General features: G+C 46.1%; 1 protein-coding gene across 1 annotated transcript; it reads right to left on the minus strand.

The window, feature by feature from the left end:
• On the minus strand, nt 1-24,774 carry ippk (inositol 1,3,4,5,6-pentakisphosphate 2-kinase). Its single transcript, XM_046338664.1, has 14 exons — nt 24,558-24,774; nt 24,026-24,085; nt 23,360-23,455; nt 22,959-23,025; nt 22,368-22,492; nt 19,857-19,946; nt 18,621-18,679; nt 18,101-18,173; nt 16,284-16,412; nt 12,906-13,038; nt 11,602-11,737; nt 3,915-4,017; nt 3,638-3,717; nt 1-709 (listed from the first exon to the last, which is right to left on the minus strand). The coding sequence occupies exons 1-14, from the start codon at nt 24,636-24,638 to the stop codon at nt 469-471; spliced, it is 1,473 nt and encodes a 490-aa protein (XP_046194620.1). The 5' UTR covers nt 24,639-24,774; the 3' UTR covers nt 1-468.
• Nucleotides 24,775-25,158: the final 384 nt, after the last annotated feature.

The raw sequence follows: 25,158 nt of genomic DNA on the forward strand, positions 1-25,158 counted from the left end.
GGAGATGGAGGCTGGGCGAGAGGAGATGGAGGCTGGGGGAGACGAGCCTGGGAATCCAAAGAAACTCTTGATTGTATCCCTGGTCTCTCAGAGCCTCGCACCATAAGACGTCACTTCCTGCGCTTCAGAAGACCCCGGGGTCATATGTGCCACCCTAGCTCCCCAAATGGCACCCTGTTACCTATATAGTGCACTACCTTTGACCAAGGCCCATAGGGAGCTATTAGGGACACAGCACTCCCGTTTCCTAAACTCAGGTTATATAATATGGCAAATCTTTTTAGTTTTTTTTTTTTAAAGGATTTTTCCCAGTTCAGTTCATTCAATTTTGCTCTATCAGTTCCACAGCAGCGTTCAGTCTGGAGATAGTAGAGGGGGTTAGGGTACGGGGGAGGGAGGTGGTTAGGGTACGGGGGAGGGAGAGTGTAGGTAACACCAAGCGGGAAGGCCAGACAGCAGAGGGAGTGGTTATACAGGATGGAACACCAGAGTACAGTCCTCTCCTTCTCTGTCCCAGCCCAGGAAGACACTCTGATTGGCTAGTTCCTGGTTGTTGGGCAGGGTGCTTCTCAAGTAGTGGTTGACTATCTTGGAGTCCAGTCTGCTCTGGTGAGGGATGCTCTCGTAGGGTTTAGGGTCCAGGTCTAGGATGGACACGGAGTAGGTGAAGCGAGGCTTCGAAGGCTGGATCTCCAGGCTCTGGTCCAACCTGTAGGCAGTACACAGGGGAGAATAATGAGGGTCTGCTCAGTGTAGGCATTACACAGGGGAGAATAATGAGGGTCTGCTCCATGTAGGCATTACACAGGAGGGAATAATGAGGGTCTGCTCAGTGTAGGCATTACACAGGGGAGAATAATGAGAGTCTGCTCAGTGTAGGCATTACACAGGGGAGAATAATGAGGGTCTTCTCCATGTAGGCAGTACACAGGGGAGAATAATGAGAGTCTGCTCAGTGTAGGCATTACACAGGGGAGAATAATGAGGGTCTTCTCCATGTAGGCAGTACACAGGGGAGAATAATGAGGGTCTGCTCCATGTAGGCAGTACACAGGGGAGAAGAATGAGGGTCTGCTCCATGTAGGCATTACACAGGGGAGAATAATGAGGGTCTGCTCCATGTAGGCAGTACACAGGGGAGAAGAATGAGGGTCTGCTCCATGTAGGCATTACACAGGGGAGAATAATGAGGGTCTGCTCAGTGTAGGCATTACACAGGGGAGAATAATGAGAGTCTGCTCAGTGTAGGCATTACACAGGGGAGAATAATGAGGGTCTTCTCCATGTAGGCAGTACACAGGGGAGAATAATGAGGGTCTGCTCCATGTAGGCAGTACACAGGGGAGAAGAATGAGGGTCTGCTCCATGTAGGCATTACACAGGGGAGAATAATGAGGGTCTGCTCCATGTAGGCAGTACACAGGGGAGAAGAATGAGGGTCTGCTCCATGTAGGCATTACACAGGGGAGAATAATGAGGGTCTGCTCCATGTAGGCAGTACACAGGGGAGAAGAATGAGGGTCTGCTCCATGTAGGCATTACACAGGGGAGAATAATGAGGGTCTGCTCCATGTAGGCAGTACACAGGGGAGAAGAATGAGGGTCTGCTCAGTGTAGGCAGTACACAGGGGAGAAGAATGAGGGTCTGCTCAGTGTAGGCAGTACACAGGGGAGAAGAATAGGGTCTGCGCCGTGTAGGCAGTACACAGGGGAGAAGAATGAGGGTCTGCTCCGTGTAGGCAGTACACAGGGGAGAAGAATGAGGGTCTGCTCCATGTAGGCAGTACACAGGGGAGAAGAATGAGGGTCTGCTCAGTGTAGGCAGTACACAGGGGAGAAGAATGAGGGTCTGCTCAGTGTAGGCAGTACACAGGGGAGAAGAATGAGGGTCTGCTCAGTGTAGGCAGTACACAGGGGAGAAGAATGAGGGTCTGCTCAGTGTAGGCAGTACACAGGGGAGAATAATAGGGTCTGCTCCGTGTAGGCAGTACACAGGGGAGAAGAATGAGGGTCTGCTCCGTGTAGGCATTACACAGGGGAGAATAATGAGGGTCTGCTCAGTGTAGGCATTACACAGGGAGAATAATGAGAGTCTGCTCAGTGTAGGCATTACACAGGGGAGAATAATGAGGGTCTTCTCCATGTAGGCAGTACACAGGGGAGAATAATGAGAGTCTGCTCAGTGTAGGCATTACACAGGGGAGAATAATGAGGGTCTTCTCCATGTAGGCAGTACACAGGGGAGAATAATGAGGGTCTGCTCCATGTAGGCAGTACACAGGGGAGAAGAATGAGGGTCTGCTCCATGTAGGCATTACACAGGGGAGAATAATGAGGGTCTGCTCCATGTAGGCAGTACACAGGGGAGAAGAATGAGGGTCTGCTCCATGTAGGCATTACACAGGGGAGAATAATGAGGGTCTGCTCAGTGTAGGCATTACACAGGGGAGAATAATGAGTCTGCTCAGTGTAGGCATTACACAGGGGAGAATAATGAGGGTCTTCTCCATGTAGGCAGTACACAGGGGAGAATAATGAGGGTCTGCTCCATGTAGGCAGTACACAGGGGAGAAGAATGAGGGTCTGCTCCATGTAGGCATTACACAGGGGAGAATAATGAGGGTCTGCTCCATGTAGGCAGTACACAGGGGAGAAGAATGAGGGTCTGCTCCATGTAGGCATTACACAGGGGAGAATAATGAGGGTCTGCTCCATGTAGGCAGTACACAGGGGAGAATAATGAGGGTCTGCTCCATGTAGGCAGTACACAGGGGAGAAGAATGAGGGTCTGCTCCATGTAGGCAGTACACAGGGGAGAAGAATGAGGGTCTGCTCAGTGTAGGCAGTACACAGGGGAGAAGAATGAGGGTCTGCTCAGTGTAGGCAGTACACAGGGGAGAAGAATAGGGTCTGCTCCGTGTAGGCAGTACACAGGGGAGAAGAATGAGGGTCTGCTCCGTGTAGGCAGTACACAGGGGAGAAGAATGAGGGTCTGCTCCATGTAGGCAGTACACAGGGGAGAAGAATGAGGGTCTGCTCAGTGTAGGCAGTACACAGGGGAGAAGAATGAGGGTCTGCTCAGTGTAGGCAGTACACAGGGGAGAAGAATGAGGGTCTGCTCAGTGTAGGCAGTACACAGGGGAGAAGAATGAGGGTCTGCTCAGTGTAGGCAGTACACAGGGGAGAATAATAGGGTCTGCTCCGTGTAGGCAGTACACAGGGGAGAAGAATGAGGGTCTGCTCCGTGTAGGCAGTACACAGGGGAGAAGAATGAGGGTCTGCTCCGTGTAGGCAGTACACAGGGGAGAAGAATGAGGGTCTGCTCCATGTAGGCAGTACACAGGGGAGAAGAATGAGGGTCTGCTCCATGTAGGCAGTACACAGGGGAGAAGAATAGGGTCTGCTCCGTGTAGGCAGTACACAGGGGAGAAGAATGAGGGTCTGCTCCGTGTAGGCAGTACACAGGGGAGAAGAATGAGGGTCTGCTCCGTGTAGGCAGTACACAGGGGAGAATAATGAGGGTCAGTATATAGTAGTGACTGGTTAGCCTGGGAACCAGTCTGTTTGTGCTAACAGTACAAGGAGTGGACTGTAGCACTACAGAGGCCAACTAGGTAGAATTCAACTAGGTCCTCACCCGTCCTCCTCCCCACAGGTTGCTATGGTGATCATGATAGAGCAGTCCTTGGCTGTCATGGCAACTCTGTACTGGTGGACCTGATGAGAAACAGCCATATTAGACAAATAAGTTTTTTTTTTTTTAAACAAATCCACTTTATTAGACTACAACCTGTGTGGGGAACAACAAGCACTTAAAGCCCCAAGCAATATAATGTATATTTATGGAGCCTTGTGTAAATAAATTCTGGTTTTACAGAGTTGCGTGCGTGGGTAAGGAAGAAGAGGGTTCTCACCTTTCCGACGGCGTACTCGATAGAGCCGTCGTCTTCAGTCGGACACTTCTGGATCTTCTCCAGGAAGCTGTGGCTGTACGGTCCGTCGATCTGAAGGCTACTTCTACAAGAAGACAGTCAGTCATAAGAGAGAAAAAAAAAAACTCATATTTTGGTATTTGTTTTCATTAGTCAAAAAATGTTTAAGATAGATATATATTTATATATATCTCTTGGGAAGTACAGCTGGCGTTTGGATAGGGGGCCAAAACCATTCAGATGCTACAGACGTTTGTGAGAAGATCGTTTTTTGGGGGATGTCTCATGGTCTGACATGGTCACAACAATTTAGAAGGACGGACACCCCTTCAAATTAGTGGAGTCTGCTAGACAGGTGTATAAAATAGAGCAAATAGCCATGCAATCTCCATAGACAAACACTGGCACCGTACTGAAGAGCTCAGTGACTTTCAACGTGTCACCGTCATAGGATGCCACCTTTCCAACAAGGTAGTTTGTCAAATTTCTGCTCTGCTAAAGCTGCCCCGGTTAACTGTTAGTGTTGTTATTGTGAAGTGGTAATGTCTAGGAGCATCAACGGCTCAGCCGTGAAGTGGTAGGCCACACAAGCTCCCAGAACAGCACCGGCGAGTGCTGAAGCGCATAAAAACGTCTGTCCTCGGTTGCAACACTCACTACTGAGTTCCAAACTGCCTCTAAAAGCAACGTCAGCACAATAACTGTTTATCGGGAGCTTCATGAAATGGGCTTCCATGGCAGAGCAGCCGCACACAAGCCTAAAATCATCATGGGCAATGCCAAACGTGGACTGGAGTGGTGTAAAGCTCGCCGCCATTGAACTCTGGAACAGTGGAAACATGTTCTCTGGAGTGATGAATCACGCTTCACCATCTGGCAGTCCGACGGACTCATCTGGGTTTGGCGGATGCAAGGAGAACGCTACCTGCCCCAATGCACAGTGCCAACTGTAAAGTTTGGTGGAGGAGGAATCATGGTCTGGGGCTGGTTTTCATGGTTTGGGATAACCTCCTTAGTTCCAGTGAAGGGAAATCTTAACTCTACAACAGACAATTACATTCTCGACAATTCTGTGCTTACGCCATCTAGTGGTCTACCTAGGTTATTACACGCCATCTAGTGGTCTACCTCGGTTATTCCACGCCATCTAGTGGTCTACCTAGGTTATTACACGCCATCTAGTGGTCTACCTAGGTTATTACATGTGGTCTACCTAGGTTATTACATGTGGTCTACCTAGGTTATTACATGTGGTCTACCTAGGTTATTACACGCCATCTAGTGGTCTACCAAGGTTATTAGTTCTACCTAGGTTATTACATGTGGTCTACCATCTAGTGGTCTACCTAGGTTATTACATGTGGTCTACCAAGGTTATTACACGCCATCTAGTGGTCTACCTAGGTTATTACATGTGGTCTACCAAGGTTATTACACGCCATCTAGTGGTCTACCTAGGTTATTACATGTGGTCTACCTAGGTTATTACACGCCATCTAGTGGTCTACCTAGGTTATTACATGTGGTCTACCTAGGTTATTACACGCCATCTAGTGGTCTACCTAGGTTATTACATGTGGTCTACCTAGGTTATTACACGCCATCTAGTGGTCTACCTAGGTTATTACACGCCATCTAGTGGTCTACCTAGGTTATTACATGTGGTCTACCAAGGTTATTACACTAGTGGTCTCTAGTGGTCTACCTCTAGGGTCTATTTATTACATGTGGTCTACCTAGGTTATTACACGCCTCTAGTGGTCTACCTAGGTTATTACACGCCATCTAGTGGTCTACCTAGGTTATTACATCTAGTGGTCTACCAGGTTATTACACGCCATCTAGTGGTCTACCTAGGTTATTACACGTGGTCTACCTAGGTTATTACACGGTCTACCTAGGTTATTACATGTGGTCTACCTAGGTTATTACACGCTAGTGGTCTACCTAGGTTATTACACGCCATCTAGTGGTCTACCTAGGTTATTACATGTGGTCTACCAAGGTTATTACACGCCATCTAGTGGTCTACCTGTGGTCTACCTAGGTTATTACACGCCATCTAGTGGTCTACCTAGGTTATTACATGTGGTCTACCTAGGTTATTACATGTGGTCTACCTAGGTTATTACATGTGGTCTACCTAGGTTATTACACGCCATCTAGTGGTCTACCTAGGTTATTACACGCCATCTAGTGGTCTACCTAGGTTATTACATGTGGTCTACCAAGGTTATTACACGCCATCTAGTGGTCTACCTAGGTTATTACATGTGGTCTACCAAGGTTATTACACGCCATCTAGTGGTCTACCTAGGTTATTACATGTGGTCTACCTAGGTTATTACACGCCATCTAGTGGTCTACCTAGGTTATTACATGTGGTCTACCTAGGTTATTACACGCCATCTAGTGGTCTACCTAGGTTATTACACGCCATCTAGTGGTCTACCTAGGTTATTACATGTGGTCTACCAAGGTTATTACACGCCATCTAGTGGTCTACCTAGGTTATTACATGTGGTCTACCTAGGTTATTACACGCCATCTAGTGGTCTACCTAGGTTATTACATGTGGTCTACCTAGGTTATTACACTACCAAGGTTATTACACATCTAGTGGTCTACCTAGGTTATTACATGTGGTCTACCTAGGTTATTACACGCCATCTAGTGGTCTACCTAGGTTATTACATGTTAGTGGTCTACCTAGGTTATTACATGTGGTCTACCTAGGTTATTACACGCCATCTAGTGGTCTACCTAGGTTATTACACGCCATCTAGTGGTCTACCTAGGTTATTACACGCCATCTAGTGGTCTACCTAGGTTATTACACGCCATCTAGTGGTCTACCTAGGTTATTACACGTGGTCTACCTAGGTTATTACATGTGGTCTACCTAGGTTATTACACGCCCTCTAGTGGTCTACCTAGGTTATTACACGCCATCTAGTGGTCTACCTAGGTTATTACATGTGGTCTACCAAGGTTATTACACGCCATCTAGTGGTCTACCTAGGTTATTACATGTGGTCTACCAAGGTTATTACACGGAGTGGTCTACCTAGGTTATTACATGTGGTCTACCTAGGTTATTACACGCCATCTAGTGGTCTACCTAGGTTATTACACGCCATCTAGTGGTCTACCTAGGTTATTACACGCCATCTAGTGGTCTACCTAGGTTATTACACGCCATCTAGTGGTCTACCTAGGTTATTACACGCCATCTAGTGGTCTACCTAGGTTATTACACGTGGTCTACCTAGGTTATTGTGGTCTATTATTACACGCCATCTAGTGGTCTACCTAGGTTATTACATGTGGTCTACCTAGGTTATTACATGTGGTCTACCTAGGTTATTACACGCCATCTAGTGGTCTACCTAGGTTATTACACGCATCTAGTGGTCTACCACGCCATCTAGTGGTCTACTAGGTTATTACACGTCTAGTGGTCTACCTAGGTTATTACACGTGGTCTACCTACCTAGGTTATTACACGTCTAGTGGTCTACCTAGGTTATTACACGTGGTCTACCTAGGTTATTACACGCCATCTAGTGGTCTACCTAGGTTATTACACGACATCTAGTGGTCTACCTAGGTTATTACACGACATCTAGTGGTCTACCTAGGTTATTACATGCCATCTAGTGGTCTACCTAAGTTATTACACGTGGTCTACCTAAGTTATTACACGTGGTCTACCTAGGTTATTACACGTGGTCTACCTAGGTTATTACACGTGGTCTACCTAGGTTATTACACGTGGTCTACCTAGGTTATTACACGTGGTCTACCTAGGTTATTACACGTGGTCTACCTAGGTTATTACACGTGGTCTACCTAGGTTATTACACGTGGTCTACCTAGGTTATTACACGTGGTCTACCAAGGTTATTACACGCCATCTAGTGGTCTACCTAGGTTATTACATGTGGTCTACCTAGGTTATTACACGCCATCTAGTGGTCTGCCTAAGTTATTACACGTGGTCTACCTAGGTTATTACACGTGGTCTACCTAGGTTATTACACGTGGTCTACCTAGGTTATTACACGTGGTCTACCTAGGTTATTACACGTGGTCTACCTAGGTTATTACACGTGGTCTACCTAGGTTATTACACGCCATCTAGTGGTCTACCTAGGTTATTACATGTGGTCTACCTAGGTTATTACACGCCATCTAGTGGTCTACCTAGGTTATTACACGCCATCTAGTGGTCTACCTAGGTTATTACACGCCATCTAGTGGTCTACCTAGGTTATTACACGTGGTCTACCTAGGTTATTACACGTGGTCTACCTAGGTTATTACACGTGGTCTACCTAGGTTATTACACGTGGTCTACCTAGGTTATTACACGCCATCTAGTGGTCTACCTAGGTTATTACACGACATCTAGTGGTCTACCTAGGTTATTACACGACATCTAGTGGTCTACCTAGGTTATTACATGCCATCTAGTGGTCTACCTAAGTTATTACACGTGGTCTACCTAAGTTATTACACGTGGTCTACCTAGGTTATTACACGTGGTCTACCTAGGTTATTACACGTGGTCTACCTAGGTTATTACACGTGGTCTACCTAGGTTATTACACGTGGTCTACCTAGGTTATTACACGTGGTCTACCTAGGTTATTACACGTGGTCTACCTAGGTTATTACACGTGGTCTACCTAGGTTATTACACGTGGTCTACCAAGGTTATTACACGCCATCTAGTGGTCTACCTAGGTTATTACATGTGGTCTACCTAGGTTATTACACGCCATCTAGTGGTCTGCCTAAGTTATTACACGTGGTCTACCTAGGTTATTACACGTGGTCTACCTAGGTTATTACACGTGGTCTACCTAGGTTATTACACGTGGTCTACCTAGGTTATTACACGTGGTCTACCTAGGTTATTACACGTGGTCTACCTAGGTTATTACATGTGGTCTACCTAGGTTATTACACGCCATCTAGTGGTCTACCTAGGTTATTACACGCCATCTAGTGGTCTACCTAGGTTATTACACGCCATCTAGTGGTCTACCTAGGTTATTACACGCCATCTAGTGGTCTACCTAGGTTATTACACGCCATCTAGTGGTCTACCTAGGTTATTACACGCCATCTAGTGGTCTACCTAGGTTATTACACGTGGTCTACCTAGGTTATTACACGCCATCTAGTGGTCTACCTAGGTTATTACACGTGGTCTACCTAGGTTATTACACGTGGTCTACCTGGGTTATTACACGTGGTCTACCTGGGTTATTACACGTGGTCTACCTGGGTTATTACACGTGGTCTACCTGGGTTATTACACGTGGTCTACCTGTGGTGGTCTACCTGGGTTATTACACGTGGTCTACCTGGGTTATTACACGTGGTCTACCTGGGTTATTACACGTGGTCTACCTGGGTTATTACACGTGGTCTACCTGGTCTGGTCTACCTGGGTTATTACACGTGGTCTACCTGGGTTATTACACGTGGTCTACCTGGGTTATTACACGTGGTCTACCTGGGTTATTACACGTGGTCTACCTGGGTTATTACACGTGGTCTACCTGGGTTATTACACCTGGTCTGGTCTACCTGGGTTATTACACGTGGTCTACCTGGGTTATTACACGTGGTCTACCTGGGTTATTACACGTGGTCTACCTGGGTTATTACACGTGGTCTACCTGGGTTATTACACGTGGTCTACCTGGGTTATTACACGTGGTCTACCTGGGTTATTACACGTGGTCTACCTGGGTTATTACACGTGGTCTACCTGGGTTATTACACGTGGTCTACCTGGGTTATTACACGTGGTCTACCTGGGTTATTACACGTGGTCTACCTGGGTTATTACACGTGGTCTACCTGGGTTATTACACGTGGTCTACCTAGGTTATTACACGTGGTCTACCTAGGTTATTACACGTGGTCTACCTAGGTTATTACACGTGGTCTACCTAGGTTATTACACGTGGTCTACCTGGGTTATTACACGTGGTCTACCTGGGTTATTACACGTGGTCTACCTGGGTTATTACACGTGGTCTACCTGGGTTATTACACGTGGTCTACCTGGGTTATTACACGTGGTCTACCTGGGTTATTACACGTGGTCTACCTGGGTTATTACACGTGGTCTACCTGGGTTATTACACGTGGTCTACCTGGGTTATTACACGTGGTCTACCTGGGTTATTACACGTGGTCTACCTGGGTTATTACACGTGGTCTACCTGGGTTATTACACGTGGTCTACCTGGGTTATTACACGTGGTCTACCTGGGTTATTACACGTGGTCTACCTGGGTTATTACACGTGGTCTACCTGGGTTTACACGTGGTCTACCTGGGTTATTACACGTGGTCTACCTGGGTTATTACACGTGGTCTACCTGGGTTATTACACGTGGTCTACCTGGGTTATTACACGTGGTCTACCTGGGTTATTACACGTGGTCTACCTGGGTTATTACACGTGGTCTACCTAGGTTATTACACGCCATCTAGTGGTCTACCTAGGTTATTACACGTGGTCGACCTAGGTTATTACACGTGGTCTACCTAGGTTATTACACGCCATCTAGTGGTCTACCTAGGTTATTACACGTGGTCGACCTAGGTTATTACACGCCATCTAGTGGTCTACCTAGGTTATTACACGCCATCTAGTGGTCTACCTAGGTTATTACACGCCATCTAGTGGTCTACCTAGGTTATTACACGTGGTCGACCTAGGTTATTACACGCCATCTAGTGGTCTACCTAGGTTATTACACGTGGTCTACCTAGGTTATTACACGTGGTCTACCTAGGTTATTACACGTGGTCTACCTAGGTTATTACACGCCATCTAGTGGTCTACCTAGGTTATTACACGTGGTCTACCTAGGTTATTACACGCCATCTAGTGGTCTACCTAGGTTATTACACGTGGTCTACCTAGGTTATTACACGCCATCTAGTGGTCTACCTAGGCTATTACACGCCATCTAGTGGTCTACCTAAGTTATTACACGCCATCTAGTGGTCTACCTAGGTTATTACACACCATCTAGTGGTCTACCTGGGTTATTACACGCCATCTAGTGGTCTACCTAAGTTATTACACGCCATCTAGTGGTCTACCTAGGTTATTACACGCCATTAGTGGTCTACCTAGGTTATTACACACCATCTAGTGGTCTACCTAAGTTATTACACGTGGTCTACGTAGGTTATTACACGCCATCTAGTGGTCTACGTAGGTTATTACACGCCATCTAGTGGTCTACCTAGGTTATTACACGCCATCTAGTGGTCTACCTGGGTTATTACATGTGGTCTACCTAGGTTATTACACGCCATCTAGTGGTCTACCTAGGTTATTACACGTGGTCTACCTAGGTTATTACACGCCATCTAGTGGTCTACCTAGGTTATTACACGCCATCTAGTGGTCTACCTGGGTTATTACACGTGGTCTACCTGGGTTATTACACGTGGTCTACCTAGGTTATTACACGCCATCTAGTGGTCTACCTAGGTTATTACACGCCATCTAGTGGTCTACCTAGGTTATTACATGTGGTCTACCTAGGTTATTACACGCCATCTAGTGGTCTACCTAGGTTATTACACTCCAAATGAAACCACTGAATAACAGTATTGTGGTTCTCACCTTTCTTTAGGAAAGTCCTGTAGATGCCGCTCCACTCGTTTAAACAGGGGGTTTAACCCCTCGATGTCTAAATTATCCAACATCTGAGTCCCCAGAATTTTGTCCAGGACACAATCTTTGGGTAGGCAGTGGTTAGCTGGAAAAAAAATAATAAATACAAATATTGGCATTGATAAGATTTAAATATATAAAATGTAAATGTTTTAAGGTTTGTTTGTTTGTGTTATTCTTATGAAAGCGTCAAACTACACTGAACAAAAAATATAAACTACAACATGTAAAAGTGTTGGTCCCGTGGTTCATGAACTGAAATAAAAAATGTTCCAGACACACAAAGCTTCTCTCTCTCTCTCAAATGTGTTTACAACCCTGTTAGTGAGAATTTCTCCTTTCTCAAGATAATCCATCCACCTGACAGGTGTGGCATTATCAAGAAGCTGATAAAAACAGCATGATCATTACACAAGTGCACCTTGTGCTGGGATCCACTAAAATGTGCCGTTTTGCCACAGATGTCTATAGTTAAGGGAGCGTGTAATTGGCATTGCTGACTGCAGGAATGTCCACCAGAGCTGCTGCCAGAGAATTTAATGTTAATTTCTCTATAATAGTTTTAGAGAATTTGGCAGTACGTCCAACCGGCCTCACAACCTCGGACCACGTGTATGTTGTTGTGTGGGAGAGCGGTTTACTGACGTCAACATTGTGAACACAGTGCCCCATGGTGGCGATCCGGTTTATGGTACGGACAGACATAAATCTACGGACACTTTTAAAAGGTATCTGTGACCAACAGATGTAGATCCCGTGTGAAAAATCTAGGAAATCCAGGGGCCTAATTCAATTTATTTAAATTGACCGATTTCCTTATATGAACTGTCACACGGTAAAATCTTGGAAATGGTTGCGTTTATATTTTGGTTCGGGATATTTTAGTAACACATTCAATAAAATTAAGCAATAAGGCACGAAAGGGGTGTGGTATATGGCCAATATACCACGGCTAGGGGCTGTTCTTAGACACGACGCAACACAGAGTGCCTGGATACATCCCTTAGCTGTGGTATATTGGTCATATCCCAGAAACCCCCAGGATGCCTTATTGCTATCATAAACTGGTTACCAGCGTAATTAGAGCAAAAAAAATAAATGTTGTGGTATACGATCTGATATACCACGGCTGTCAGCCAAATCAGCAATCAGGGCTCGAACCACCCGGTTTATAATGCTGTATAGCTTGTAATAAAGCATGCATGAGCCTTTTTTAAAATTTATTCTCCACGCCAAGTATCCCTGTCTCTCACTGTTGCGTAGCAGGTCCCGGTGCAGGAGGCTGGCCTCACACCTCACTCTGCCCTCAGACAGGTGAGTCTTCCTGGGGTCCCAGGAGCTCAACAGGGCACTCACAATCACCTGGATCAACTCATTCAGAACCACCTGGGGGTTTAAACAGAAAGTTACAGGAAAGGAGGACAGAACATTAAGACTGTCTCAAACTGTACCCTGTTCCCTATGTAGTGCACTACTTTTGACCAGGGCCCATAGGGAATAGGGTACCATTTGACCAGGGCCCAGAGGGAATAGGGTACCATTTGACCAGGGCCCAGAGGGAATAGGGTACCATTTGACCAGGGCCCAGGGGGAATGGGGTACCATTTGACCAGGGCCCAGAGGGAATGGGGTTCCATTTGACCAGGGCCCAGAGGGAATGGGGTTCCATTTGACCAGGGCCCAGAGGGAATAGGATACCATTTGACCAGGGACCATAGGGTTGAGATGTCAGAATCCTCACCAATCAATTAAATGTATTTATAAACACCTTTTTATATCAGCAGTAGTCATTGTGTTACAGTAACCCGGCGTCGACCCCAGAGAGCTTTACAGTAACCCGGCCTCGACCCCAGAGAGCTTTACAGTAACCCGGCGTCGACCCCAGAGAGCTTTACAGTAACCCGGCGTCGACCCCAGAGAGCTTTACAGTAACCCGGCCTCGACCCCAGAGAGCTTTACAGTAACCCGGCCTCGACCCCAGAGAGCTTTACAGTAACCCGGCCTCGACCCCAGAGAGCTTTACAGTAACCCGGCCTCGACCCCAGAGAGCTTTACAGTAACCCGGCCTCGACCCCAGAGAGCTTTACAGTAACCCGGCCTCGACCCCAGAGAGCTTTACAGTAACCCGGCCTCGACCCCAGAGAGCTTTACAGTAACCCGGCGTCGACCCCAGTGAGCTTTACAGTAACCCGGCGTCGACCCCAGTGAGCTTTACAGTAACCCGGCAGAGAGCTTTACAGTAACCCGGCGTCGACCCCAGAGAGCTTTACAGTAACTCGGCGTCGACCCCAGAGAGCTTTACAGTAACCCGGTGTCGACCCCAGTGAGCTTTACAGTAACCCGGCGTCGACCCCAGTGAGCTTTACAGTAACCCGGCGTCGACCCCAGTGAGCTTTACAGTAACCCGGCGTCGACCCCAGAGAGCTTTACAGTAACCCGGTGTCGACCCCCAGAGAGCTTTACAGTAACCCGGCGTCGACCCCAGTGAGCAAACAGAAGCACAGTGACCAGGAAGAATTCCCAAGGAGGAAGCAGACACTGAGGAGAGGCTCGTCCTCTGGCTGTACAGGGCCATTAAAACGAAAGAGACAGGATATGTTCCAAATGTAGGGCTGACCCCATTTTAATTGTTTGATAGGCAGTTGGTAGACCAGGATTCTTTAGTGGAGCGATCACAAATAGATTACATTGTTTTCATGGCACACAAGGATTGATTCACAGCGGTCTCAGTGGACTAATCCATTGAATGGGCCCGCAGGGATGCCCCGGTCTCAGTGGACTAATCCATTGAATGGGCCCGCAGGGATGCCCCGGTCTCAGTGGTCATTGAATGGGCCCGCAGGGATGCCCCGGTCTCAGTGGTCATTGAATGGGCCCGCAGGGATGCCCCGGTCTCAGTGGTCATTGAATGGGCCCGCAGGGACGCCCCGGTCTCAGTGGTCATTGAATGGGCCCGCAGGGATGCCCCGGTCTCAGTGGTCATTGAATGGGCCCGCAGGGATGCCCCGGTCTCAGTGGTCATTGAATGGGCCCGAAAGGGACGCCCCGGTCCATGGTGTGCTAAAAATGCACTTCCTCCATCTCACCATTTTGGGCGTATTCATTGTTTTCCCTTTAAAGTGATAGTGTCTACCAATTCCACATTACACATCAATCACCAGTAGCATCCTACATTTACCGCTAATTCCCTTCATTTCTAATCTACAACGTTTGGTTACGGTCATGTCTGTTAATTCAGTTCAATATTATTACAGTCGTTTACCGTTGTCCTTGTCGGAGTGGGCGCGTTGTTTGCAGAGCTCACAACCTACGCTAGTTCTGGTTCATTTATTTCCATTTAGTCATCGTCAATGTTGAGTAAGGACACGCACCTGATTACGCATCTATAAGTCTATAGGCTACCTGGCCTGCAATGCAAATGTAGTTATGTCTGATCGTATTTCTGATTGGCTTAACTTCACCTCAAAACAGCAAGGAAACAAAGTGTCTTTAGAGTCCGTTGAGAATGACAGCCCCCCCCCTCCGTTTATCCAGCTCCTTCCCTCCCTCTATCCGGCTCCCTCCCTCCCTCTATCCGGCTCCCTCCCTCCCTCTATCCGGCTCCCTCCCTCCCTCTATCCGGCTCCCTCCCTCCCTCTATCCGGCTCCCTCCCTCCCTCTATCCGGCTCCCTCCCTCCCTCTCTCCGGCTCCCTCCCTCCCTCTCTCCGGCTCCCTCCCTCCCTCTATCCGGCTCCCTCCCTCCCTCTATCCGGCTCCCTCCCTCCCTCTATCCGGCTCCCTCCCTCCCTCTATCCGGCTCCCTCCCTCCCCTTATCCAGCTCCCCCTCCCCCTTATCCAGCTCCCCTCCCCCTTATCCAGCTCCCCCTCCCCCTTATCCAGCTCCCCCTCCCCCTTATCCAGCTCCCTCCCCCTTATCCAGCTCCCCCTCCCCCCTTTATCCAGCTCCCCCTCCCCCCTTTATCCAGCTCCCCCTCCCCCCTTTATCCAGCTCCCCCTCCCCCTTTATCCAGCTCCCCCCCCTTAACGGCAGAATCTGGGAAGGCCAACTGCAGGAGAGAGGGGTCAAAAAAACAGGCCAACTTGATCTCTGGCTCCCTCGAGTCTTGTGTGTGTGTGTGTGTGTGTGTGTGTGTGTGTGTGTGTGTGTGTGTGTGTGTTCGTCTTAATTACTTCAACCAAACAACGTGCTTAAAGCATCAGACAAGCTCGTTACAGAAAGTAGATTTATTTTTTTAAACACACAGGATGTATCCATATATGGAATACACGTTTAGACATTTCGACCAACGAAGAAAAGACTACTCTCGGTCGACCAAGATTTTATTTCATGTTGGGGACAGCCCTACCCAAATTGCACCCTATTCCCTATGTCAGGGGTTTTCAACTCTGACCCTACGATGGACGGAGACTGCTGGGGTTCTGTTCTACCTGATCATTAAGAATCGGACCCACCTGGTGTCCCCAGGTCTAAAAATCAGTCCCTGATTACAGTCCCTGATTTAAGAGGGGAACAATGAAAACACAGTGGAACAGGCTTTGAGGTCCAGAGTTCGAGAGCCCCCTCAGGGCTTTGGTCAATAGTAGTGCACTATACAAGGTGTCATTTAGGATATAATGTGGATACCAACCTTACTGGACTGGTGTCCGTTCATAAGGCTGCCACTAGGGAGGAAGTATGGCCGTAGATGCTGAGCCAATTCATCCAGGTCCTGCAACACGTCGGCATCATCCTTACAGCTGTAGATACACTCTCCACCCTGGATAGAGACAGACAGGAGAGAGACAGACAGGATAGAGAGACAGCTGTCTGGGTTATTAAACCTGACAGCTATAAATCCACCCTGGATAGAGACAGACAGGGTTATTCAACCTGACAGCTATAGGTCCACCCTGGATAGAGACAGACAGGAGAGAGACAGACAGGGTTATTAAACCTGACAGCTATAAATCCACCCTGGATAGAGACAGACAGGGTTATTCAACCTGACAGCTATAGGTCCACCCTGGATAGAGACAGACAGGGTTATTCAACCTGACAGCTATAGGTCCACCCTGGATAGAGACAGACAGGAGAGAGACAGACAGGGTTATTAAACCTGACAGATATAGATCCACCCTGGATAGAGACAGACAGGATAGAGACAGACAGGTTTAATAACCCTGACAGCTATAGATCCACCCTGGATAGAGACAGACAGGATAGAGACAGACAGGTTTAATAACCCTGACAGCTATAGATCCACCCTGGATAGAGACAGACAGGATAGAGACAGACAGGTTTAATAACCCTGACAGCTATAGATCCACCCTGGATAGAGACAGACAGGATAGAGACAGACAGGTTTAATAACCCTGACAGCTATAGATCCACCCTGGATAGAGACAGACAGGTTTAATAACCCTGACAGCTATAGATCCACCCTGGATAGAGACAGACAGGTTTAATAACCCTGACAGCTATATATCAACCCTGGATAGAGACAGACAGGAGAGAGACAGACAGGGTTATTAACCCTGACAGCTATAGAACCAGTCTGGATAGAGACAGACAGGATAGAGACAGACAGGTTTATTAACCCTGACAGCTATAGAGCCAGTCTGGATAGAGACAGACAGGTTTAATAACCCTGACAGCTATAGAGCCAGTCTGGATAGAGACAGACAGGATAGAGACAGACAGGTTTAATAACCCTGACAGCTATAGAGCCAGTCTGGATAGAGACAGACGGGGTTATTAACCCTGACAGCTATAGAGCCAGTCTGGATAGAGACAGACAGGATAGAGACAGACAGGATAGAGACAGACAGGTTTAATAACCCTGACAGCTATAGATCCAGTCTGGATAGAGACAGACAGGATAGAGACAGACAGGTTTAATAACCCTGACAGCTATAGAGCCAGTCTGGATAGAGACAGACAGGTTTAATAACCCTGACAGCTATAGAGCCAGTCTGGATAGAGACAGACAGGTTTAATAACCCTGACAGCTATAGAGCCAGTCTGGATAGAGACAGACAGGTTTAATAACCCTGACAGCTATAGATCCAGTCTGGATAGAGACAGACAGGATAGAGACAGACAGGTTTAATAACCCTGACAGCTATAGAGACAGACAGGATAGAGACAGACAGGTTTAATAACCCTGACAGCTATAGAGCCAGTCTGGATAGAGACAGACAGGATAGAGACAGACAGGTTTAATAACCCTGACAGCTATAGAGCCAGTCTGGATAGAGACAGACGGGGTTATTAACCCTGACAGCTATAGAGCCAGTCTGGATAGAGACAGACAGGATAGAGACAGACAGGTTTAATAACCCTGACAGCTATAGAGCCAGTCTGGATAGAGACAGACGGGTCAGAGTGAAATAATAAATTGTGCAATGCAACGTGATGACTACTGTTGCAGAATGGGTACGACAGGTGTACCGCAGAGATACATACCTTGAAGATTTTAAAGTTGTTTTGAGGTTCCTCTATCAAGTGCTTGATGGCTAGGGACATTCTCTGTTTGTTCCTAAGCAGAGAGATTCAGGCTGAGTACACATGGCACTTCACCCACATGCTGTGGAATCATATACAGACTAGAGAGCCCCCCGAGTTCCGAACATGGTCAGATCAATGGTTGTAGATATACCCTGTGTACCACAAGATCAGCAGCAAGATGTGCGACCTGTTGCCACAAGAAAAGGGCAACCATCGAAGAGCGAAACACCATTGTAAATTACAACCCATATTTATGTTTATTTATTTTCCCTTTTGTACTTTTAACTATTTGCACATCGTTACAACACTGTGTGTATATATATATATATATATATAATGTGAAAGGTTTTCATTATTTTGGAACTTTTGCGTTTATCATCTATTTCACTTGTTTTGTAAATGTAAATATGTTTCCCATGTCAATAAAGCCCCTTGAATTGAACTGATAACTGGGCAGGTGACGTGTACTGTCACTTACCCCGAGAACAGGTCTAAGGGACAGTACCGGCTCAGCCGTTTCCACTTTCCATGGGCCAACTGTTGAGTTAGAGAGAAGAGCACAAAACTCAGTCCGTTTGTTTCCACCCGGCGCGCAGTTCTCCAGTCTCACCACCAGGGGGCAGACACTGATCACAACACTCAACTTTCACAATAACAAATGTCCTAGCCCCTAGTAGATGTCCTAGCCCCCTGTATTCTCTGGTAGATGTCCTAGCCCCCAGTCTATTCTCTGGTAGATGTCCTAACCCCCAGTCTATTCTCTGGTAGATGTCCTAACCCCCAGTCTATCCTCTGGTAGATGTCCTAGCCCCTGTCTATTCTCTGGTAGATGTCCTAACCCCCAGTCTATTCTCTGGTAGATGTCCTAGCCCCTGTCTATTCTCTGGTAGATGTCCTAGCCCCCAGTCTATTCTCTGGTAGATGTCCTAACCCCCAGTCTATTCTCTGGTAGATGTCCTAGCCCCCAGTCTATTCTCTGGTAGATGTCCTAGCCCCTGTCTATTCTCTGGTAGATGTCCTAGCCCCTGTCTATTCTCTGGTAGATGTCCTAACCCCCAGTCTATTCTCTGGTAGATGTCCTAGCCCCCAGTCTATTCTCTGGTAGATGTCCTAGCCCCCAGTCTATTCTCTGGTAGATGTCCTAACCCCCAGTCTATTCTCTGGTAGATGTCCTAGCCCCTGTCTATTCTCTGGTAGATGTCCTAGCCCCCAGTATTCTCTGGTAGATGTCCTAGCCCCCAGTCTATCCTCTGGTAGATGTCCTAGCCCCTGTCTATTCTCTGGTAGATGTCCTAACCCCCAGTCTATCCTCTGGTAGATGTCCTAGCCCCTGTCTATTCTCTGGTAGATGTCCTAGCCCCTGTCTATTCTCTGGTAGATGTCCTAGCCCCCAGTATTCTCTGGTAGATGTCCTAGCCCCTGTCTATTCTCTGGTAGATGTCCTAGCCCCCTGTCTATTCTCTGGTAGATGTCCTAGCCCCTGTCTATCCCCTAGTAGATGTCCTAGCCCCTGTCTATTCTCTGGTAGATGTCCTAGCCCCTGTCTATTCTCTGGTATAGTCAAAAGGACCAGTCAAGTGAAGCAGAGGTGTGCTCTGTTCTATTTGTTTAGGTAATGTACATGTCATTTCTCATTGAAGAACCCTGAAGGTCATCAAACTAATGTAGTACGACAGGTTATTCCAACGTCGATCCCTAAACAATGTGAACTCACCTTAAAATGTTGATGCATGCAGAAGCGGCACACCTGATTCTTGATTTCCTTCGTAACGTGTCTAGAGGACGGCAGAAATCCACATTTGGGCTGTGAAACACGAGACCAGAAGTGAGCCACTGTGGCTGACTTGATTAAGTGGATTCAACAAAACGGTTCTTTTTTTTTAGCTAAAAAAAAAAAAAAAAACACACACACACACACTTGTCCCTTTATCGCTTGACATCAAAAACCCCCATGACTTCTGACTCAGTTTTCCTTTAATCCTATATTCAATAACCCAGGTCCTTATAAAAGGAGTGTCATCACATGTCTTTAAATAATCTGTTTATTTAATCATTGTTTAACCAGGAATGTAAATTGGTGTTGAGAACTGGTTCTACAGTGTTTCTCAATGAGCTTTAACTTCCTACTCTTCTACAACTATAGCTCCATCCTTAAAAATGTATAAAATGGGGAGATGACTGAGGCCGTCCCAAATGGTCGGTCTCTCTCCCTCTCAAAAGTTTTGGGTCACTGAGAAATGTCCTTGTGTTTGAAAGAAAAGCACCTTCTTTTTTGTGTCCATTAAAATAATATTAAATGGATCAGAAATACAGTGTAGACATTGTTAATGTTGTAAATGACTATTGTAGCTGAAAACGGCTGATTTTTAATGGAATATCTACTTAGGCGTACAGAGGCCCATTATCAGCAACCATCACTCCTATGTTCCAATGGCACGTTGTGTTAGCTAATCCAAGTTTACCATTTTAAAATGATAATTGATCATTAGAAAACCCTTTTGCAATTATGTTAGCACAGCTGAAAACTGTTGTCCTGATTAAAGAAGCAATAAAACTGGCCTTCTTTAGACTAGTTGAGTATCTGGAGCATCAGCATTTGTGGGTTCAATTACTGGCTCAAAATGGCCAGAAACAAAGACCTTTCTTCTGAAACTCGTCAGTCTATTCTTGTTCTGAGAAATTAAGGCTATTCCATGCGAGAAAATGCCAAGAAACTGAAGATCTCGTACAACGCTGTGTACTACTCCCTTCACAGAACAGCGTAAACTGGCTCTACCCAGAATAGAAAGAGGAGTGGGGGGCCTTGGTGCACAACTGAGCAAGAGGAGAAGTACATTAGAGAGTCTAGTTTGAGAAACGGACGCCTCACAAGTCCTCAACTGGCAGCTTCATTAAACAGTACCCGCAAAACACTAGTCTCGACGTCAAACTGTGAAGAGGCAACTCCGGGATGCTGGCCTTTGATGTTATTTTAATGGACAAAAACAAGGACCTTTCTAAGTGACCCCAAACTGTTGAATGGTAGTGTGTGCGTGCTAATTTTTACCAGGGAGAGGACCGAGACTGTACCTTAATCTCTATAGGGAGAGGACCGAGACTGTACCTTAATCTCTATAGGGAGAGGACCGAGACTGTACCTTAATCTCTATAGGGAGAGGACCGAGACTGTACCTTAATCTCTATAGGGAGAGGACCGAGACTGTACCTTAATCTCTATAGGGAGAGGACCGAGACTGTACCTTAATCTCTATAGGGAGAGGACCGAGACTGTACCTTAATCTCTATAGGGAGAGGACCGAGACTGTACCTTAATCTCTATAGGGAGAGGACCGAGACTGTACCTTAATCTCTATAGGGAGAGGACCGAGACTGTACCTTAATCTCTATAGGGAGAGGACCGAGACTGTACCGTAATCTCTATAGGGAGAGGACCGAGACTGTACCTTAATCTCTATAGGGAGAGGACCGAGACTGTACCTTAATCTCTATAGGGAGAGGACCGAGACTGTACCTTAATCTCTATAGGGAGAGGACCGAGACTGTACCTTAATCTCTATAGGGAGAGGACCGAGACTGTACCTTAATCTCTATAGGGAGAGGACCGAGACTGTACCTTAATCTCTATAGGGAGAGGACCGAGACTGTACCTTAATCTCTATAGGGAGAGGACCGAGACTGTACCTTAATCTCTATAGGGAGAGGACCGAGACTGTACCTTAATCTCTATAGGGAGAGGACCGAGACTGTACCTTAATCTCTATAGGGAGAGGACCGAGACTGTACCTTAATCTCTATAGGGAGAGGACCGAGACTGTACCTTAATCTCTATAGGGAGAGGACCGAGACTGTACCTTAATCTCTATAGGGAGAGGACCGAGACTGTACCTTAATCTCTATAGGGAGAGGACCGAGACTGTACCTTAATCTCTATAGGGAGAGGACCGAGACTGTACCTTAATCTCTATAGGGAGAGGACCGAGACTGTACCTTAATCTCTATAGGGAGAGGACCGAGACTGTACCTTAATCTCTATAGGGAGAGGACCGAGACTGTACCTTAATCTCTATAGGGAGAGGACCGAGACTGTACCTTAATCTCTATAGGGAGAGGACCGAGACTGTACCTTAATCTCTATAGGGAGAGGACCGAGACTGTACCTTAATCTCTATAGAGAGAGGACCGAGACTGTACCTTAATCTCTATAGGGAGAGGACCGAGACTGTACCTTAATCTCTATACAGAGAGGAGGTCTGTGTTCTCTGCAGCAGCAGCAGGAGGAGAGCTGGGTGAGGTTAGGCAGACACAAGGCACATCCACTCAACGTATCCATCACTTTGTCACAGCGAGACTCTGCCATGACATGGAACACACAGACAGATTGGTTGTTATAACACATTCACGACAACTTCAGTCACAGACATTTGGGGCCCTCCCCCCCCCAGACACATTGAGCCTAGTTCTGAACTAAACAGCTCTTTCAACAGAGAATCTCCTTGGAGACTGATTTTCAATCCCCGACTGTGATCACCCGTGTCTGGGAACTGGCCGTTGATGTGTAGGTTTTAACTATAGTCATAAAGAAGTCCTTTCCTCATAACGATGAAATAAATACAAAGAGTTCCATTACACAAGACACGTAGACTGTAGATTCCACTACCTGTAGATAGCATTCTGTCACCACTAACTGCACACGTCCACACGCCCCACAGCTTAGTCTGCTGATGTATTCCACAACAACACAAGGAAATGTGACGTGTCATATTTCATGACAACCTGAAGATGCCAAACCCCTGACAACTAAAAAGGCGACACGTACCTGGCCTTTCCTGCTGAACCTTCAATGACAGCTGTCGGACAAAGTCCAGGGGGAGCTTCACAGCCTCCTACACAAACAATAATGCATTGATTGATTGGTGTATCTATAGCATACACTATCATCCAATAATGCATTGATTGAAATGTATCTATAGCATATACTATCATACAATAATGCTTTGATCGGTGTATCTATAGCATATACTATCATACAAAGCTGTATCAGGGAACAGAACTGACCATAACCTTTCAACTGGATTTGATAACTTTATTAGTAACATGTGGCAAAAGAACTGTCTTTTAACCAAACAGTTAACCTCATAACATATTGGGGGAAAGGTTCCATGCTATTTACAACAACATGGTTAGCACAGAATATATATATATATATGTGTGTCTTACTCCGTTGTGGACGAATTTCTCCCCCAGCAGTGGCTTCATGACATTTTGACTATAGTCAACTATGTTCTGTATGTGGCGAAAAGCTTGTTCTGTTGTCTGGAAGAGAAGAAACAGATCGTCAAGAGAAATTAGGTTTCTGGGACAATCATGTTCATTTTTTCAGAGCTCTGTGTAAATGCAATGACGGGATGCTTGTTTGTGCCTTCACTCGCTTGGTTGATACAAGCAGTCAATGAAAGCCATTCATCCTAAACTGGACCTTTGAGTGCCTTACACAAGTAAATGGACAGATCTGGGATCAGCTAACCCCTCCCATAATCCTAACCTTTAGTGAGGAAAAATACAAACAAAAAAAAATGACCAAAGATCAGAATGTGGTGGCAACGTAACGTTACTCCGCCTTGCCTTGCTCACCCAAATGTTGATTTCCAAAAACGAAATCCCCCTGCCCCCCCCAAATTCCTTTTAAATTATCACATGGAAACACAAACCAATACAGGGAGTTGGATTGAGTTGTTGATTAATCATAATAAAAAGACACTAAACGATTCACAGAATAAACCAATTCTTAAGACATTTCGATTTAGGAGCATATCTTTTGTTAACAAACCAAGATCTGACAGTTTATGGTTGTAACTAATGGGACAAGGGAAAATATTTTCTAACCTTATGCGAGTTTTCGGCATCTTCTGTAGAATACTTCAGGAGCCGAAGGACTCTGGCGTGCTGGATAGGAAGAGTGTTGAAAAAATATCAGCATGGGAAATCATTTTAAAGAAGGTACCTAAATATACATTTCAAAAGGTGGAGTGAGAGTCATCTGCTGTAACCCATGTGATAAGTCAGCAAGGTTAAAGTTAGCTAGCTAGCTTGCTTGCTACCGTAAATACATTGCTAGTTTGATTTCCAAGGCACTAAATGTGGCTAACGTTAGCTACGACGCTAGCTTGATATTTGGTAGCTAGCAACTGATGTGGGGGAGAGGAAAAAACACACAATAAATCAGTCGACTACTAAAGGCAAACAATCTAGTGACAAGTAAAATAAACAATATTTTACTTTCCACTTTTTGCTTTTACAGACCTGGACGACGCCAGACAACCTGACCAGCTAGCTAATATATTAGCTACTTAGCTAGTTAGTAGCATATGCTAGCTACCAAGATTTTAGCTTACTGACCTAACATTAGCTAGCTCACCTGGACATTAGAAACCACTAGGCTTTTGTTGCCCTCTCCGTGGTATTTCCAGTCGTTCTCGTCCATTTTGTCCAGTTCCATAACAGAACTGTACGTCGTAGGCAAATTAATCTATATAGTTTATTAACTCCAGAAACTTTGCCAGGCTAACACACACAAGTTCTGAAGCTAAGACAATAATTGTTAAGCTACTGACTGACACCAAAGAACTATTGCTTTCTGGACGATGTCCCGCCCACTCTCATCGTATTGGCCAGATGTTTTTAGATGCAATTTTCATTGGATACTTCAGTCAGACGTAACGGAACTCGAATATTTTCGCCAGCCAATCCAAAGAGGATGGAAAACTGTTGCCAATCGCACGTGTTATTCTAATGACAGTGCCCCAAGAGAATGTGTTCTGCGATCTAAGATACACTACATGACTAAAAGTATGTGGACAAGTATGCTAGTCGAACATCTCATTCCAAAAATAATGGGCATTAATATGGAGTTGCTATTTAATTTTACCTTTATTTAACTAGGCAAGTCAGTTAAGAACAAATTCTTATTTTCAATGACGGTGGGTTAACTGCCTGTTCAGGCAGAAAGACAGATTTGT

This window comes from Oncorhynchus gorbuscha, linkage group LG03 (genome assembly GCF_021184085.1).
Source record: "Oncorhynchus gorbuscha isolate QuinsamMale2020 ecotype Even-year linkage group LG03, OgorEven_v1.0, whole genome shotgun sequence".
NCBI classification, from domain to species: domain Eukaryota; kingdom Metazoa; phylum Chordata; class Actinopteri; order Salmoniformes; family Salmonidae; genus Oncorhynchus; species Oncorhynchus gorbuscha.